Below are 20,119 nucleotides of genomic sequence, written 5' to 3' on the forward strand. Positions count from 1 at the left end.
CAAGTTCATCTCTAGGCTGAAGTCATTGTAAATGATATTTTATTGTCTAAATCTCTTCCTCCTACATCAATCGAACCTTTGGAAGTAGATGATGATGAAGTTCTTCGTCCTGCTGACAGTGATTATGATTATGAAAGTGGTGAAGAGAATAGTCTTTTGGAAGATGGAGAAGAGATTCCTTCTAAGGAAGCAACCGCTGGTGTTAATCAAGATGAAAACGAAAACGAAATCTCTTCTAAAGAAGTAATTGATGGCGATAATCAAGGTGGCGGCGAAAAATAATTCCCTCTCAGAGTAATTATTGTCGGTGAAGATCAGAATCGAAATGAAGGAGAGGTTGGCGATAATGAGAACATTGGCGAAGAACGTCTATTATCTCCTTCTACTGGAATTAATACTGAAGCATGAGCTTCTTATCTAGTTTTATCTTCCTGAATTGTCTCATTTATTATTTTTTGCGAATAATATTCTTCAACCAACTTTGGAATCAATTTTCCCTTTTAGTATTTTGCTGGCGAGAAAGATAATGCCTCTTGTTTACTGATTCCCATACTTGCCTCTCATTATATTTCTTGCAAGAAATGATCTGTTATGAATACTTATAAATATTTTGTTTTGTCATGTGGTATTATTTTTCCTTCCTAATTAAAGGTCTTATTATGCCACCTCTTGTCATTGCGACAAAATCGCAGGACGTCTTTGCACTTTCATGCAAAAAGCCATTGATCTTGCCTTAACTTTTTCTTTTGTATTATTGCCTCTTGAGGAATGATGCGACAATATAATAGGCCTAAATATTCTTGCGAAAATAAAGCCCCATTACATTGCCATCTTGCGACGAAATCGCAGGACGTCTTCGCACTTTCATGCGAAAATCCATTGATCTCGTCTTATCTTTTTCTCTAGTATTATTGTCTCTTCAGGATTGTTGCACAAATATGACAAGCCTTAATACCCTTGCGAGTAAAAATCCCCATGACATTTGCGTATTAAGACAATTATCAGCTCCCTAATGGAGGGTGCCGCCCTTATCTCCCCCCTGGTTGGCCCTTCAAGGAGGCGTACTTCTACCATACAAGGTTAGCTCCTCCCATCCAATCTTAACAACAACCAGTTGTTTTCGCAACCTATTATCCCTTTTACTTATAGGGTTTATGGTTACAAGACTTCACCCTAAGTGGGGTTTTATTCAGGCCGAGTGCAGTATAAGCCAATACTTGTAAAGAATGGCAAGGTACGCTCCAGACGCCCCTGGCACTCTTGACTCAACTGTGTACCTCGGCGCCTTGATCAGATTCTGCACTCCTTGGGAGAGTCCTTATTACCTTAGTCGCCCAACCTAAGTCATATGCTTAAGCTGAGAATCCAAGGTGCCTCTCCCGGATGGGCTTTATTGACACCAAATCTCCATGACTCGGGTTTCGGTGGCGGTGTAGCCTTTCCCTGAGCCATGCAACAGGTACCCCCTTATATGACGTACTTTAGGTCTTACATTTTCCTCTTGCGAAATTTTATACGCGAACTAGGGTGTACGCCATAAAGGTTCGCCCCTTTCTTTTATGTCATTGTTCTATGATTATCTCTGCGAAAGTTTCGCACATCATGATCTTGTTTTGATATGAATAATCTCGCAACTATTCTTTCAGAATCCATAACTTCTCAAAGCTTCTTACGAATAATATCTTTTTAAGTACAATCCGTTCCATGGTCTGTCAAGTCTATGACCAACATCTCTACCTTCTGGATCCATTAATTTATAAACTCATGTTCCAACTATCTCCTTAATTATGTAAGGTCCATCCCATTTTTCGCTAATTATCCACCATTTTCTCGCTGATATATTGGTGTCTCTCGCAGAACTAAATCTCATGGTTGGAATTCGCGTACTTTGACACGTTTATTATATTCTCGGGCTAATCTTCGCTGATAATTCTCCATATGTTGTAAAGCTCTTTCTCTTTTTTCTTCTAATTCATCAAGTTTGTTTAAGATCAAACCCGCACTAAGATTTTTCTCCCAAGCTTCTCTCTTTGTTGTCGGAATAACAACTTCTGTTGGTAACACCGCTTCAACTCCGTATGTTAAACAAAAAGGTGACATTCCAGTAGCTTCTCTTATAGTTGTATTATAAGCCCATACTGCATTATGTACTTGTTCGCACCATGCTCTATGATGTCCTTCTAATTTCTTCTTTAATATATCTGCAATTGTTTTGTTTGTTTCCTCTGCCTTCCCATTAGCTTGTGGATACAAAGGAGTATACTTTCCACATTTTATTTTAAATGCACTAAGTAACATTTCTATGTTCTGTCCTTCAAAATGTTTCCCATTATCAGATACCAACTGCGCAGGAATTCCGAATCTGCAAATGATATTTTCGAATATGAATGTAAAGATATCTTTGTCGCGAATATGTTGTACTGTCTTCACTTCTGTCCATTTTGTGAAATAATCTGTTGCGACTATTAAGTATCTTCTTTGTCCAGATCCTGGTAAAAATGGCCCCACAATATCTAAGCCCCACTTTCCAAAAGGCCACACACTGGTTGAAGATGACAATGGTGCTCCAGGTGCATGTATTTTATTTCCATGTCGCTGACAATCTTCGCAACGTCTTGATATTTGTTTTGCATCTTCATGCATGTATGGCCAGTAATAGCCTTGCATTTTTGCTCTATGTGCCAAAGATCGTCCCCCGCTATGATTTCCAGCATCCCCACTATGTAACATTTTTAGCACCTTTTCTCCTTCTTCTCGTGTCAAACATCTGAGTGATGGTCCATTAAAGGATTTTCGGTATAGCAGACCATCTCTTAATTCATAATTTGTTGCGCAGATTTTTAACTTGTGTGCTTCCAATCTATTTCTTGGTGTTTCTCCTTTCGCCAAATATGCATGAAGTTCTGTTCTCCAATATGCGATATTGTTCGTTTGTTCTTCTTCTTCATCGTCTATTATCATCACGTTCACTTCTTCTTCTTCTTCTTCTTTATTGATTGATGGGGATAGAAGTGTCTGTATTTTTATGCATCTCGCAGTTGGATCTGTCATCATGATTGAGATGAAAGCAAAAGCATCTGCGAGTCTGTTATCCTTCCTTGAAATGTGCCTCCATTTTATTTTTGGGATCTTCGCTGACAATTCTTCAACGAGCTTCTTGTATTTCTTCAAGGATGGTTCATTTGTAGTGTACTCTCCCTTTATCTGGCGAATAACTAGCTGCGAATCACTAGTGATCCTGGCATTTTCTAGTTTTATTTCTATTGCGAACTTTAAAGCATGTATCACAGCTTCATATTCCGTTTCGTTATTAGTGGATGAAAATTCCAATCTGAATGAAAAATCCATCTTCGCTCCTTTTGGTGAAATTAAAACAATTCCAACTCCATTGCCTTCTCCATTTGATGATCCATATACCAATATCTCCCATCTATTTGGTTATGTTAACAAGTCTTTTGGATCTCCGAGTTCTTCTTTTATATCCATCATTTCTTCTACCGCTTCATCTTCTTCTAAAGGAAATTCTTCCATGAAATCTGCAACAACTTTAAATTTTGGTGAAGACAAAATTTCATATTTAATATCGAAGTGGCCTACTTGTGCATTACATCTCTCCACTCTTCCTGATCTTTTTGAATTCTTCATCACTGATTCAATTGGTACTTTTGTTAATACCTTTATTGTGTGCGCTTGAAAATATATGCGGAGCTTGAATGATGCATAAACTAATGCTAAGATTAGCTTCTAAATCTTTGAGTATTTCTTCTCGGCAGTATTAAAAGTTTTGCTAATGTAATAGATGGGTTTCTCCACTCCTGCGTTTATTCGCAATAATACGACACTTAATGCATGCGGCGTTGTCGCAAGATAGATTAATAATTCTTCTCCTGATTCTGCTTTTTGTAAAATAGATGTATTGATAAGATGTTCTTTGATCCCTTGAAAAGCTTTTTCGCATTCATCAGTCCATTTGAATTTCGCACCCTTCTTGAGTATATCGAAAAAATACTTGCATTTGTCTGATGATCGCGAAATGAATCTCCCTAGCGAAGCTAAAAGTCCATTCAACTTTTGTACATCTTTTATTGTTACTGGTGTTGGCATGTCACGAACTGCTTGCACTTTTTCTGGATCAACCTGTATTCCTTCCTTTGATACAATGTAGCCTAAAAATTTTCCCGATGCAACTCCAATGGTACACTTCTCAGGATTCAGTTTAATGTCATACTGCGCATTTGTTCAAAAATCTCCCTCAGGTCTTGTACATGGTCTTTGGCTTCTTTACTCTTTACTAACATGTCTTCCACGTATACTTCTAATGTTTTGTGTATCCATTTCGCGAACACCTTCTCTACCATTCTTTGGTATGTTGCTCCTACATTTCGCAAACCAAATGGCATTTTCTTGTAACAATATAAACCTATAAGGGCGAAAAAAGCAGTATGGTCTTGATCTTGTTCAGCGAGAGGGATCTGGTTATATCCCTTGTACCCATCTAAAGATGATACCCTATCATTTCCCGCTGCTGATTCCACCATTTGAGGAATATCTGGTAACAGAAAGCTATCTTTAGGGCAGGCTTTGTTTAAATTAGTGAAATCTATGCAAATCCTTATTCCTTTGTTTTTCTTTGGAACAATGACCATATTTGCTATCCACTCTGGGTATTTAGCTTCTCTTATAATTCCTGCATCAAGCATTTTCTGTAGTTCTTCTTCTATTTGTGAATGGTAAGCTGTTGCGATTTTTCTTATTCTTTGTTTAAATGGTCTCACATTCTTGTTAATCTCCAACTTGTGACATGCAATTGATGGATCTATTCCCGGTATCTCATCCATGCTCCCTGCTAAAACGTCTTTATATTCTCGCAAAAGGTTAACAGTTCTTTCTTCTTCTTCTACATCCATCTTGGTTCCAATTCTCAATATTAGAGGTTCTTCTATAGTCCCAACGTTTACTTCTTTCGTTGGTTCTGCGGAAGTGTAACTGGACTTGGGTTCTCCCATTGGTGTTGGTTCTTTTATTGTTTTCACAGGTCCTTCTCCTTCTTCCGAAATTTCGCTGGGTATTCCCCTGCCTTCTTTTGCCCTTATAGTGTACACTCTAAATTCTTCTTCTTTCTTTGCCTCCTTTGCCAACTTTCTGCGAAATTGTTTCTTTTTTGCTCGTCCTTCATAATGCTTTACTTCAATTTGATGACATAATTTCGCATTGTCAACATCTCCTCTGATTTTACCTATTCCATTTAGTGTGGGGAATTTAATACATTGATGCAACTTTGATACTACATCTTTTATCGCATGTATCCATGGTCTTCCTAGCAACATAGTATATGGCGATTCCATATCCACCACGCATAGTGTCACGTGGTTTTCGATCTCTCCTAGTGGAATTCGTACCACTATTTCTCCTTTAAGTTTTGTTGTGGATTTTCCAAAGCCATGAACAAAATATGTTGAATTGGACATTTCTTCATCTTTAAATCCCATTCCCCTGAATGCATGATAAAATATTATATCCACTGAACTTCCTGTATCGACTAAAGTCATGTTCAATATCCATTCTTCCGTGGATTATGTTGTTGTCCCCTTCTCTTTTCGCGTAATAGGCATTGTAATAACCAATGGAGATGTGTGGTTCAAATTTTCTTTTGGTATTTCTGCCGCCATGAATGTGATTTTTTGCTTTTCCCAATCTTTCAAGGGTGATGTCTTTTCTACCGCCATAACCTTCCTTCCTTCAAAATTTCGTTTATGTATCCTTCCTTTGATGTTTTCATGGAATTCATTAACCATTGTTTTTGTTATCATATTACACTCCAATCTTTTGTCATCTTCATTGACTCTAATCATTTTTTTTTAACTGGTTCACTGATTTGTTTAATCACTTTCTTGATTTGAACAATCTCAACAACGATCTTCAACTTTCAATCTTCAGCCTCCCTGTTTCTAGTGCCATTATGTAGTTGCAGGAAATCCTACACTACACCCCTCACAACATTTCATTAACATTCAACTCATTTTTGGGATTAACAATCTTAATTTTATTGATCAATATTTGAACAATCTTACAAGAAAAGATAAAGGAATCAAGAATAACCACTGCTCAAGATTTTCTCTCTCCTATTTACTTGCTTTTCACTCAAAAAAAGATCTCTCCTTTTCCTTTACCACTGAACGGCTATTTATAGGGAATTACATAGTGGATGACAGCTAATCTGTCCTTTATTTTCGGATATGGCTTGCGATATTCTCGCAACCTTACAAATTTTAATATCGCAAACTCTCTTATTTTCGCAGGACCATCACATTTTTCTCATGATTTTAGCTGACGTCGTTTATTATGTCATTTCTGAAATTGTTCTGCGACACTGTTGTGTTGTGTTGTTGATAATTTCGTTGAGGCATTATTGCTGCGAGATTCTGATCCTACACAACCTTTGGTTGTTGATTGATATTGGTTGATCCTTGGATATTGGTCTTTGGTACCGTCCAAGTTATTCCTTGTGTTTGATTAAAGACTCGCTATTGTTTTAGCTTGAGTATATCAAAACAAGTGAGAGATATTGACTCCTTGAGATACTTTAATCTAGATTGAGTCTGACTGTCTAGTTGATTCTCTAGCAAATTATTTCGGAGTTTGTCCATATAGATTTCTAATCGAATTATTGGGTGGTGTTGTTAGACCCCCGTTTTTTCAAAGATAAAGAGTTCAAAAAATCCTTTAACTCCAAGAGATCTATTCTTTTCGCAGGATTAAGAGTCCTGCAAAAAGAAAGAGTCCAATCAGTGCTAACAACATCCTTCACTGAGCAATCCTTTTGTAAGCTAATACGAAACAATCTAGGAAATTTTGTTTGTAAAGGAACTTTTCGAAACCACTAATCATGCCAAAACCTTGTCTCACTTCCACCTCTAACACTTATTTCCACACACTGCCACAAGTCCAGTCTCGACTTTAAGATCACTTGCCACATACTTCTCCCTATAATACACTTCTTTTCATCAGGAACTAAAAACTTCGAGGCTGCCCTACTTTTTTCCGCCATAATCCTCCTCCAGAAAACCTGTTTTTCATTAGCAACCTCCATAACCATTTAGCCATAAGAGATTTGATTACTATATTCATGTTTCTAACTCCTAAACCACCATATTCTAAAGACTTCTTAATCGTCTTCCATGCCACCAAACTCATCTTATTCTCATCGTCATTACCCCCATAAGAATTTTCGCATAATAGTGTTAAGATTTTTCTCCACTACAGGCGGAAGATGAAGCAACGAAAGATAATACGTAGGAAGACTAGACATAGCATACTTTATCAGCGCCAACCTCCTAGCCTTATTAAGAAATTTATTCTTTTGAACTGCCAATCTCTTCTGCATTCGATCACTAACCACATCCCAAACAGCTGCATTCATATGAGAAGCACCCAAACCTAAATAAATAACTGGTATTCAACAATTCTATAACCCAACTCCATGGCTAACTCATCCACCACATTATCATCTTCAATACTAGTAATTAATGGAGTTTTTATCTAAATTCTACTTCAACCATGTTAGCACTTCAAAAATCACCAGTAATCTTCTTACCTCCTCCTTAAAAGCATTTAGAAAAATGATAGTATCGTCAGCAAACTAAAGGTGAGAAATAATAGTTCCCCCTCCATCACTTGGAAACCACAAATCTTGACTTGTTGAACTTCCTTCTCTAACGGCTTAGCTAGAATTTCAAAAACAAGAATAAAGATTAATGGTGATAAAGGATCACCCTGCCTGACTCCTTTAGATGGTTTGATACTATCTGAAGCAACCCCATTATCAAGAAGTATTTGACAGTGGATGAGTCTTCTTTCTTTGTGATTAGTTTAACAAAAGAGACGTTTAACCTCCAGTCAGCTACACCTTTTTCATAAAATTTCTACAACGCCGACATCACACCATCCTTAAAGATATACCAACAGAGTTTATAAAACTCCATTGTGTACCCATCAGGCCCTGGGGCCTTATTAGTGCCAAATTTCTTAATAACTTCATGAACCTCCTCATCCTCAAAAGGCCTTTCCAGCCACTGATTCTGCGCATTACTAATCTGAGGGAAGTAGAGATTATTAAAACTTGGTAACACATCATGAGAAGAAGTAAAAAGAGAAGAATAATATCTATGAAGCTCAGCTTTAATGGAATCTTGATTGAAAACATCCACCCCATCTATCTCCAACTTAGTAATACTACATCTCCTGTTCTTAGCATTAGCCATTTTATGAAAGAACCCAGTATTTTTATCACCTTCAACAAAACCTTGAACCTTAGCTCTCTGGAAACCTTGAACCTTAGCTCTCTGGAAACCTTGAACCTTATATAATATAATGCGAGGTGCTAACACTTTTAATGATTGGTTAAATGGCTGGTTTACTCCAACAGATAAAGGAAACAATGAAATGGAATGGAAGGTCTTTTGTAGCATTGTAACTTGGCATATTTAAAAGGCAAGATGTAATAATGTGTTCAAAAAGGAAATGCAAAATAATGTTGTAACTACAAGGAGGATGGTAAAATTTATAAATAGTTTTATGTGGGTTAACAGAAAAGATTACAATATCATGCAAACCTTATATTACAACCCATTAAATGATGACTCTTTAATTATTACTAGCAGTCAACCTTAGGATACTTCGGGATATATGGCAATAACGATAAATGCATCTTTATCCATGCATGATCCTATTACTAGTTCGGGGATTGGACTAACAATGACTGATTATGCAGGAAGAACAATTGAAGCTAGTGGTAGTTGGAGAAACTGTACTATCAAAGAACAATTAGAAGAAGTAGGAGCTGAGGCGGCCTTTCAATGGGCAGTTGAAATGTGAGGCTACCATATCATTTTTAGTAGGGATGTATGCTTAAGCTAGAGAAAGAAAATTCAAACAAAGCTCGGATTGTGGAAACAATACACATTTTCATATAAACTTTTAAAGCTATGACCTTTATTTTAACAAGCAGATACAACATCATTTGGGAAACAAACATGTCAGTTTGTTGTACTAGATTCACTATCTAAAATAATTGGAAAAGTGAAAGTCTTTTAGCTATCATAGGTTAGAAATATTTTGCTTTGTATAAATGTTAGTATACTCCGTAGCGAATTGGCGCCCCCTATTAGGCCGGTTCCTATGGTAAATGCCTAAACCCTGCATATGCCATGTCAGGTGGCCTGGAAAACTGGCCGAGCCACTACGGGAGAATAGGTAAGCGGTCGAGTCTCCACCGTTCGGTGGATTTGAAACCTCCAACGGCTCTTTATCCACCGCTATTAAAAGGGAAAAAAATCACACAAAAATTACACCAAATTTTTTTACACAAAAAATTTCCATCTTTCTATCTTATTATCTTTCAAAATGGCAAAATTTGAATCCCAACTTGACTTGGTAACCCAACTTGATTTTTCTGGAGTGGTGCTTGAATCCTCCCTTAATAAGATATGTGAAGGTTTTAAAGAAATAGGTAAAAATCAAAGAAATGTACAAGTTTTGGATATTAACCAAATCAAACCTCCAACTAAGAGAAGACCAAGAAAAGTTCAAGTTCAAGGGAAAGAAAATTTGAAGACAAAGAAGAAGATAAACAAAGGAGACTCCGTTCAAGAGCGCATTGATTGGAAGTTTGGTCAAATGAAGAAGATAAACAAGATGAAGAACATTGTCCCAAATTTTTACTTTTAAAGTCTTTATTGTTAGTTATGTCATTATCTAGATGAATGAAAGAGGCACTAATGTAAATTAAAATTCTAAACTTTTAATGAAAGATGCACTAGTTTTATATTAATATCTTAAAATTAAAATTTGATACAAATGATAGTTGCATTATACAAACGAAAGACGAATCTAAATTATTCGGGCAGTTAATCTAAACTGATCATATTTGGGCAACACCCTCAACATAAGACAACAACCCTCAAAGTGAAATTTTTTGACCAACTCTATTGCGCCGTTCGTGCCGACACATTTGCTCCACATCATTTGCGTTTTGGCCATTTTGTCGGTTTTGATAACCTTCAGAAAGTACAGTATCCCACAACAAAAACATATCTTGTTGTTGATTTTGTCCTCCATCGTCCATGCTTCCTCTTGATGTTGATTTTGTCCACCATCGGCCATATCTTGCATAACAAAAACATAATGCCTGCAAATGGATTCATCTTCAGGTATGCTAAATTTGCGAGTTCGAACTCGAACTGCCATATTGGATTTGTGGAGCGAAAGAATGGAGATTGAAGAAATGGTGCGAGTTGAAATGAAATTTGACATTGTATTTATAGGAAGATGAAATGATGACCATTGGATGAGATGATACCAGCGGTCTAGTCTACACCGCTGACGGTGGACATGTCCGACCGTTCGGTGGAAACTTGACCTGGCCTGGCTAATTGGCAAATTCCACTTAGCCAGGCCAGTTTGCCAGTTTGTCCCTCCATAGTGGGTGCTTAAATGACAAACTCTTTGGTTTACCACACCCATAGGAAGGGGCCTTACCAATGTGGAACCTAGGCGCCAAAAGTGCTCTTTTTTCGTCCGTTTCGGTAAAAGAATTTACACGTATCAATAACCAATAATTTTTCCATCCTACATTCCTAGTGCTTTGTCACATCAACCCATATGCCTTCGGCCTTGCCCGATAGACGTGTCATTTCTTGCACTCTTTTGTACACAATCTAAAGACAAACAGTTAGCTTCATTAATTGCTAAATAATGTGGACGCGTCTCATCAAATTGAGTACCCCTTGCGAATATCATACTCGGTAACTATTCCCCCACAGTTTTTTCACTGTCTCTCACGTTATCAAAATCGTTTTCTTGACATCCTTGCAAGTTGCAAATTTTGCAGTTAAATTTGTTTTTGTCCTAATTACTCACTCTACGTACGTACCTAACTTAGTTTAGTGCCACCTTGCAGCTGCCAACCATATTACCCTATGACACTCGAGACTCCCAGATGCAAGAACCCAAAACCAAAATGCGAGTAAAAATCCAGGCCAATCCGAGTGATGCTACATTGACCGTATTCCGAAAAACATCCCGTGAGAGACAGTCTCATGGGCCCTACTAAAGAACAGCAGGGGTGGACATAACTCATTATGGGTCCCACAGAAGTTGTCTCTACCGGAAAATCTCACGGGATTCCAGCCCCGGTAGATGTAGCATTATTGGGCCAATCCAAGGTAACACACAGCCATAGGTCGTACTCTTACAAACTTAAATTGGTTCGTCACTTTCGGATCGGCTAGGATTTGGTTATGTTTCTATTTACTAACCAAATTCATTTGTCAGACTGCCTTTAATAGCAGCTTACGACGGATCATTAGACTTAATATCCCATTAATTTTGTGGCATGTGTTTCACTTTCCCTAACTTTATATACCCCAAAACAAAATGAATATGCATGTGCCAATTGTACAAAAATGGAGTAGGCATTATTAAGTCAATCAAAGCCGTCCTGGACGGCACCAGTGACTGGTCCTATTCCCACTTAAATCCTCCTAAAACATCATTAATCCTTCTTAATTCGCATTCTTAACCTCGTTATTACAAGAAACAGACACCAAATGAGAGGACCATGCAGGGATATTCTAGTCATTTAAGTACCCGCCAAAAAGAAACTTGCCGGATTTATTTTTTTAATGTTCGTCAACCAACAACCCCCTCCTAAACCCAACACAAAAACATCCTTCCTTTGATAAACTTTCAAAATTCTGACCACCACTACCCACAAACATGTCCACCACCACTCCCACTCCCACCACCACAACCACAACCTCATCGCAAATTCTTCAACAGACAAGAACATTCATTACAGAAATCCTCTCCGAACCAGCTCTCCGTCAAGAAATTATATCAAACATCTGCCGGAAAATCAATAAAAAATCTACACTGAATTCACTAAATAATGCAGCTGATGCACTCGAAAACGCAATCTCTTCAACCAACTCTACAACTACCCGATACTCGTACCTCCGGTTATCCGATAAAATCATCCAATCCTTCCGCGAGAACAATCACAACTGTTTCTCTCTTTTTCTACAATCACTAATTTACAGTCTCCGTCATCAACATATGGATGCAGCAATCTCTGTTCTTGATGTTTTTTACACTGATCCGTTACTAGCTAGAACTGAGATTTCCCCGTCCATTTTCGAAAATCTTTTTTTATTCTATTTGATTCCGGTTATTCAATTTCTTAATGAACAAAAAACAAGAATTTTACCATCCCAAGATTTTCAGCTTAGTAGAAATATTCAACGGTTGAGATCGATTTCTACTTCGGTATCCGGAACCAGGACTTTATCTAGAATGAGTGAAGAACAAAGAGTGAAACTAAAGAGAGTAGAGAAAGAATATGAACTAGTTCTTGATGAAAATTGCAAAAATCTTGTTTTGTATTTCAAACAAATACTTAGAAATAGAGACCATGGAAATGCTGAGATCGGTTCTGATCCTCCTCCTCCTCCTCCGGTGATAGTTCTTACAAACAAGAAAATTGAAGATGATGATGCTGATAGTGAAGATGGAGATCCAAAAGGGAAAGTTGCAATGGATGAGGAAACTGGATTCGGATACGGACGGTATAATGTAACGCCCATTTCTCTTTATTTTTTGTTCTTGATTTAGTCAGTTTTTGTTGATTTGTGTAAGAAAAAACCCAATTTTTGGTTTTTTAGGACAAAAAATGAAGAGGGGCAGTTGCCCCTTTGTCTGGATTATCAAATTGAACTTAATTATCAACATTTGTAAGAAAAACCCCAACTTGAGGAAAGATTGTTTTGTTAGGGGAAAGTGAGAAGGGGCCCTTGCCCCTTTCCTTGGATTTTCATACTGACATTTTCAACATTTGTGTATTAGATTCTTTTGTTCTGATATTATTAGATGAGTGCAACTTGGAGCTACCCCATTATGGCTTTGTCAATGTTGGTGTACAGAGTAAAAACAAAAACAAATTTTCTTTTGGTGAAATATATTGAATTTGAACCATTCAAATTCAATTATTCGAAAAAAGGGTTTAATCTAAGGGTTCTAGTCAGATGTTATCTGAAATATGATTTTTTTTGTTTTGTTTTTGTTGAACTTTATCTTGAAATTCTTGACTTCTTAAGGTCAACTCAATGATTTTTTTGTTTTGTTATTGTGAGCTAATTGTTATGTTCATGTAACTTGATGATTCCTTGGTTTATTGTCAACAATGGCAGCCAATATGGGCAGAAAGAGGAGATGAAAGATCACTGGAATTTTATAGCAGAAATAATAGTGCTACTACTAGTACAAGTACTTCTCCCATTATTTACCCACAAAGAGTTTCTGCACAGTTCTTCACTAACCAAATTACTACTTCGAGATTGAATTCATTCAAGGAAGGTAATTTGGAGTCGAACCCGTCTTCGGATTATGATTCTTCTTCATCTTCTTCGGAATCTGAGCAAGAATTAGAGGTATTTATAGCAATTTAAGTATAGAATTGTGATTTTTTTATGTTTTTGAATGGACTGATAAACCTATGCAAGTACATATTTTGAGGTCCAGTCATTTGTTGTGTAGGAAAACAACAGAAAACAAACATTGTTTGAAGAAAACAAGACTGAATTGCAAAAACAGAAGCAACCTATGGTTGACACATCCAGCTGGTAATGACCTAAGAAATTAAGCTCCAACATTTCATTGTTTATCTTTTTCTTCGTATATTGGATTTGTTGCTGTTTTCTCTACTTGTTTCTTATATTTGATTATATCCTCTATTTTCAGTTCTGGTAGTCCAGTAATGGAAGGAGACTCTTCTCCTGGTAGTGGAGAAAAACATACTCCTCCCAAAGATTTTGTTTGTCCCATAACTAGTAATATATTTGTTGATCCTGTAACACTTGAAACGGGTCATACTTACGAGCGAAAAGCGATTCAAGAGTGGGTTGAGAGGGGTAATTCTACATGTCCCATTACGCGTCAGAAGTTGCAGAGCACACAATTGCCCAAAACTAACTACGTCTTGAAAAGGCTAATTGCTAGTTGGCAAGAAAAGAATCCTAGGCCTATCCATATCCAACCTAGTAATTCAATTTCAAAACCCGATCAAATTGTGTTGGATGCCATGAAATCTTTGCTGTCTCCGACAAGTGTAATCAGCCAGGCTAACATTGATGGTACAATTAACGAGCTACCTCTTGCTATTGACCGTCTTTGTATGTCAGAAATTCTGAGTGAATCTGAAGCAGCTGTTTTACAAATTGAACGGTTTTGGTGTGGAGCTGAAAAGGATTTTGATATTCAAAATATGTTATCAAAACCTGCTGTCATTAATGGGTTTGTGGAGATTCTTTTCAATTCCGTTGATCCTAAGGTATTGAGGACTGCTGTGTTTCTCCTTACTGAGCTGGGATCACGGGATAAAAACGTCATTCAGACGCTTACTAGAGTTGACTCAGATGTGGATTGTATTGTTGCTCTTTTCAAGAAAGGTCTAATTGAAGCTGTTGTGTTGATTTATATGCTAAGGCCTTCTACGGCGAGCCTATTTGAGATGGGTGTGGTTGAATCCTTAGTTACTGTCGTGCAGCAGAAAGAAGAAGATATGTTTGAGTTGTATTTGAAACCAAAAACTGCTTCAGTGCTTCTTTTGGGTCAAATTCTTCGTAAAGGTGAGGAATCTAATAAATCATCAACAGTTGTTCAGAGCATCATTTCTTCAAATGCGGTTGGAAGTGTGGTCGAGAGGTTGCAGGCTGCACATGCAGAAGAAAGGATTTCAGCAGTTAGAATTTTGCTTAGATGCATGCTGGAAGATGGGAAATGTAGAAACGTAATTGCTGATAAGGCTGAACTGGCTCCTATCTTGGAGAGTTTCACTGGATCAAATGATGGTGAAAAATTCGAGATAATTCATTTTCTTAGCGAGTTGGTAAAACTAAACAGGTATACTACTTGGTAATAATCAGTTTATTATATTGCATTATGGAACATGAATCAAAATTATTGTTGTGATTTGAGACATTGTCTTTAATCACCAGGAGGACATTCAATGAGAAGCTTCTCCATATTATAAAAGATGAAGGTGCTTTCAGTACAATGCATACTCTCCTTATTTATCTGCAGAGCACAAATCAGAATCAATCCCCCATTGTTGCCGGTCTCCTTCTTCAACTTGATATTCTTGTAGGAATCTAACCTCTGTATATAATCCAAATTTTGAAGGGAATGATATTTTGCCCTCTTTTGTTGCCAAATATAAATAATTTGGGTTTCTCTATGCAGGTAGAGCCAAGAAAAATGAGTATTTACCGTGAGGAGGCTATAGATGTTCTGATTTCTTGCCTCAAAAATGTTGAATTTCCTCGCTCTCAAATAGCAGCTGCTAGTACAATTGTTTCCCTTCAAGGGAGATTCTCTTACTCTGGGAAGCCACTTGCTCGAACTGTTCTTCTCAAACATGCAGGAGTTGACAAAAAACGCACAAACTTTAGGCGAACTGAACAGTATAGCCAAACTTTGAGCGCATCTGAAGACAACTTGGTTGGTTTCTTGAGATATTTCCCTTACACCTTATATTTACTCCCTAGTTTTCTTAATTCTGCTTTGTAATTGATCACAGGAAGATGAAAATGCTGCAGATGAATGGGAAAGAAAAATGGCTTTTGTTTTAGTCAGCCATGAATTTGGTCTTTTGTTTGAAGCATTAGCGGAAGGTCTAGAGAGCAAATATGCAGAAGTAGCATCTGCGTGTTTTGTGTCGGCCACATGGTTGTCATATATGCTAGCAATTCTACCAAACACGGGAATACGAGGAGCTGCTCGATCTTGCTTGTTAAAGCACTTTGTCTCAATATTCAAATCAACCAGAGACACTGAAGATAAAGCTCTTGCACTGCTTTCTCTTAGGAGCTTTAGCCATGACCCTGGTAGGTAGGCCTCTATTTAACATGCTTTTTCCGTGTTTAGTTACAAAATCACGGTGATTAATGCTTTCACTTCGTGATTATTTCAGAAGGACTAGAGGAATTAACTCTCCACATGAAGGATATATTCAAAGGTATAAGAGAACTCAAGAAAACTTCAACCATAGCAGCAGAGATGCTAAAAGTTTTTGCAAAAGGACAAGATTCTAGAACTGTAGGTGGACTAAATCAAATTTTTTTTGTGTAGTAATCTTATAAAGATGATGTAATCTGATATCTATTCTCACTCATATTTGGCAGCAAGATCTTTGGACACATAAAGAGTTAATACAAGTAGATTGCAGTAGTAATGGTGAAGTTTCATCCATAGTTTGTTTCAACGACAAAATTTTCTCAGGGCATTCTGATGGGACACTAAAGGTGGACAAAAGCTTTTTAGCTATAAGAACGTCGCTGGAAACTTTTTTGATCTAGTAAGTGTTCGAATCTGACTCTGACATTGCATTTAACACAATTTTGTAGGTATGGAGTGGTCACAGTAAACATCTTCGTCTCAGTCAAGAAAGTCGAGAACATTCAAAAGCAATTACTAGCATGACAGTTTTATCATCTGGGGAGAGACTATACACTGGCTCACTCGACAAAACCATAAGGGTATACTAATGCTAACAACAGTTGTTTCAGAACCATGTCAATGTATTTTTAAGACTGAATTTAGCGGAAAATACCAACTCTTCACTTAAATCTATGATGGTTAAACAGGTGTGGTCCATTGGGAATGATGCAATACATTGCATACAAGTTCATGAAGTAAAAGAACAGGTTAACAGTATATGTGTTGCCAATACCATTTCGTGCTTCATTCCAAATGGAGCTGGTGTAAAGGTATTCGTACACTCTTATTGTAAGCGAGACTCAGATGTGGCTTAAAGATGTTGAGGCTTTAAAGTCTGGATTCTAATTATCTTTCCATTAGGTTCACTCATGGAATGGAGAAACCAAGTTGCTCAACCCCAACAAGTATGTTAAGTGCTTGAAACTTGTACATGGGAAACTCTATTGTGGATGCAGTGATGGTTGCATTCAGGTACCTGATGTGTACATTCTTCCAGTATGCTGATCGTAATATTTTTCTTACATTATTACTGACATAACTATGTGAATTAGGAAATTGATCTTGCTACCGGAACAATAAGTACAATTCAAACTGGTAGTCGGAAGTTACTAGCTAAGGCAACACCCATCTATGCCTTACAAGTCCGGAATGGATTAATATACTCTGCCAGTAGTCCTTTAGACGGATCAGCTGTGAAGGTAACCACCACATTAAATTCAGTCGCCATTTTCACCTTCTATAATGGATGTTAGCCCTAAGTATTTTCTGCCGCTTTCACTCATTTACGATGCCTGCGTCAGTTTTGATTCTATTTGGTTTGATTATTAACCCATCTTTTTTCTCTTGCAAAGATTTGGAGCACATCGAACTTCAGCGTAGTTGGATCACTTTCGTCTAGCATGGATATACGATCCATGGCTATAAGCTCGGAACTAATTTATTTAGGCTGCAAAACTGGAACTGTGGAAATATGGTGTAAAGAGAAACACACCAGAGTAGAATCATTACAAACCGGGACTAATACTAAAATTATTTCGATGGCTATTGACAGTGATGAAGAACAACTTGTTTTAGGAACTTCAGATGGCAAAATTCAGGTAACTGCAGTCCCATACCAAACTCAAAATTACAGCTTTATTTCTTAGTTTCGGAATCTCTGACTTGCAATGTGTGTTTTGTGTGTTTGCAGGTATGGGGAATGACCTGAACTGAAAGGCAGTAGAATCATGTCTAAGACCTCGACAACTTGATTTTCATTTTCATTCAATTCTTTAGGTATTTCTAAATCATTCATATTGTCGGTAAACTAATAAATGTACAGTTAAATTGATTCTTAAGAAATGACATTTCCTGAAGGGGATTTCCAATCTTTGCCGTAGACATTATGTTTACAAGCAGAATATGCTGCAAAAATTAGGGTTTTAGCAAAACCCATTACCAAAACCTGTATTCTAAGTTGCAAGATCAGGGCTTTAGTTAAACCCCAGTTTCAGTATTACCCAAACAAGCATTTTTAAGTTGCAGAAAATCAGGATTTAGCTACAAACCCCCGATATCAGTACTATCAGAACCAACAATTTTGAGTTGCAGAAATTGAATTGAAGATCAAATAGACAAACCCAGTAATTTATTGCAATAAAAAACCACGAGAAATTACCCCAGATTAAACTTTGTTCATATGAACACAAAATTAGCAAAATAGCCTAATAAAATCAAAATCTCTTTATATCTACGGAGAAATTGAAATACTATATGTATATACCAAAAAGCCCTAATCTTTACCCCTTTTCTTCATCCTAATTCCTCTGTTCTTCAACCTTTTCCTCCTCTGTTTCAGCAACCCAAAAATCTGTTCTTTAAATTCTCAACACAGCAAAACAAATCTTCCCAGTCACAGCATGCCGAAAAACACATATTTCAACATTCATCTCCTTTTCCAAACCATTTTCATGATAAAACTTATTCCAATCACTACGAAGAATATAAACTTTACTGCCAGCCCAACTCCTAAACACCATATCAAATTTCTGCAATTGATTGTTATATACTTTGACATCAATTCCATCTTCAAGACTCTCATCCTCATTCAGTAATGGCTTCACTTCATCTTTAATAAATGATCTTGGTAACATTAATCTTCCTTGAGAATCAAGACAATCACTTCTTGTTAACTCTTTTTTTCTTGAAACTACAATTTTGTTCTCTGCTTTATTCATGATTTCTCTCTTCAATTGTTCATATTTCACACCACCGCCATGAGATGGATTCATGATTTCTCTCTGCAATTGCTCATGTTTGACACCACCACCGCCATGAAATGGAAGAACATCAGGTCGTTCTTGTAATGCAATTCTTGGGGGTGAAAAAACATATTTTTTTTGTTCATAAACCTGTGGGTTTGTGAAGCTGTACAGAATGGTGGCTGCTGTTATTACTTCTAGAGTCGGTGGTTGAGATTTCCCCATGAAATTGGATGGAAATCTTGGCATGGTGTGCAGAAATTCCTCTGTTTCAATGGGTGTTTGTGATTTTCTCTTCATTTTCTCTTAGAAAAAAAAAAGTTGTAATTTTTGAAGGAGATTGTAAAAAAACAGAAAGTATAAACCTTTGGAGAAGATGAAGAAGAAATGAAACCCTAGAATTTTAATTGTGAGAAAGAAAAAAACGAATATATAATTTTGATTTCCTTTTAATTTTCCACGTTTTTTAAGGAAATAAAATCGAGTTTTATATTTCCCGTTTCCCTTTTTTTTTTTTTTTTTTTTTTTTTTTAATTTTCCCGTTTTGTTTTCTTGGTAACCAAGTTTTCAGAAAAGGGGAAGAAAATCTGGTTAAAAATACTATGGTGAAAATCTTTTTTTATTAATCTAGTGAAAACCCTAGACCGTTGATTGAAGTGAAGTTGTGTTTGTTTGTTTAGTTAAAATCCATCGGCACCGTTGATGGCTTGATCATACAGATTGTGCGAACAAAAACAGGTATTCTGGTTCATGACAGCTCACTGTGTTTAGAACGAATGACGTGTGATTTGGGATATGTATTACTCCGCCAAATGGATCCAGTAGTTCCGTTTGATTGCAAGATAAGGGCGTGAGCCAACTACTCAGCCAGGGCAGCGTTGCTTTGTGCAGGACAATTGAAGTATCCACATGAGTCGCATGACCCTATGTCTACCCTTACGACTTAATTATTATTTTTTTCCGTCCGACTCATCTGAATCTCAATCTTGCTACTTGACCAGCGAGTGCAAATTCGTGCGCATTTTTTAAGGAGTGTATATTTTACATTTCAATCTCTATCCTTAATTTTATTCAGAGAGTTATATAATGAGGACCGTGATTCTAAACATCAAGGGTAATGGGACCATTAGTTAAATAATCAATCAATGAGAAGAATATGTGAAATATACTCGTTAGAGGAGTGTGAACAGATTTGGGTTCCTCGACCAGCTAGTTGACAGCTGATCTTGTGTGGCAGCCATGTATATGAGAGAGTAAATTTTCCCTTACGTCCACGTATTCTGTCTCCCCGTTTCTTCTCCAAAGAAAATCTAGGTTTCTAAAGTCCT

At 37.0% G+C, this 20,119-nt stretch overlaps 2 protein-coding genes across 2 annotated transcripts; one reads left to right on the forward strand and one right to left on the reverse strand.

The window, feature by feature from the left end:
• Positions 1 to 11,621: 11,621 nt before the first annotated feature.
• LOC113338063 (putative E3 ubiquitin-protein ligase LIN-2) lies at positions 11,622 to 17,918 on the forward strand. The gene is made up of 15 exons (XM_026583583.1): positions 11,622 to 12,630; positions 13,245 to 13,484; positions 13,591 to 13,676; positions 13,795 to 14,955; positions 15,051 to 15,195; positions 15,295 to 15,552; positions 15,632 to 15,938; positions 16,025 to 16,149; positions 16,236 to 16,355; positions 16,458 to 16,589; positions 16,698 to 16,820; positions 16,912 to 17,022; positions 17,103 to 17,249; positions 17,403 to 17,648; positions 17,741 to 17,918. Exons 1-15 carry the CDS (start codon positions 11,776 to 11,778, stop codon positions 17,756 to 17,758), a joined length of 4,074 nt encoding a protein of 1,357 aa, XP_026439368.1. The 5' UTR covers positions 11,622 to 11,775; the 3' UTR covers positions 17,759 to 17,918.
• A 296-nt stretch (positions 17,919 to 18,214) lies between these two features.
• On the reverse strand, positions 18,215 to 19,170 carry LOC113337872. Its single transcript, XM_026583431.1, has one exon. The coding sequence runs from the start codon at positions 19,089 to 19,091 to the stop codon at positions 18,408 to 18,410; it is 684 nt and encodes a 227-aa protein (XP_026439216.1). The 5' UTR covers positions 19,092 to 19,170; the 3' UTR covers positions 18,215 to 18,407.
• Between the last annotated feature and the right edge of the window lie 949 nt (positions 19,171 to 20,119).

Source organism: Papaver somniferum, unplaced genomic scaffold (genome assembly GCF_003573695.1).
Source record: "Papaver somniferum cultivar HN1 unplaced genomic scaffold, ASM357369v1 unplaced-scaffold_18, whole genome shotgun sequence".
Taxonomy (NCBI): Eukaryota; Viridiplantae; Streptophyta; class Magnoliopsida; order Ranunculales; family Papaveraceae; genus Papaver; species Papaver somniferum.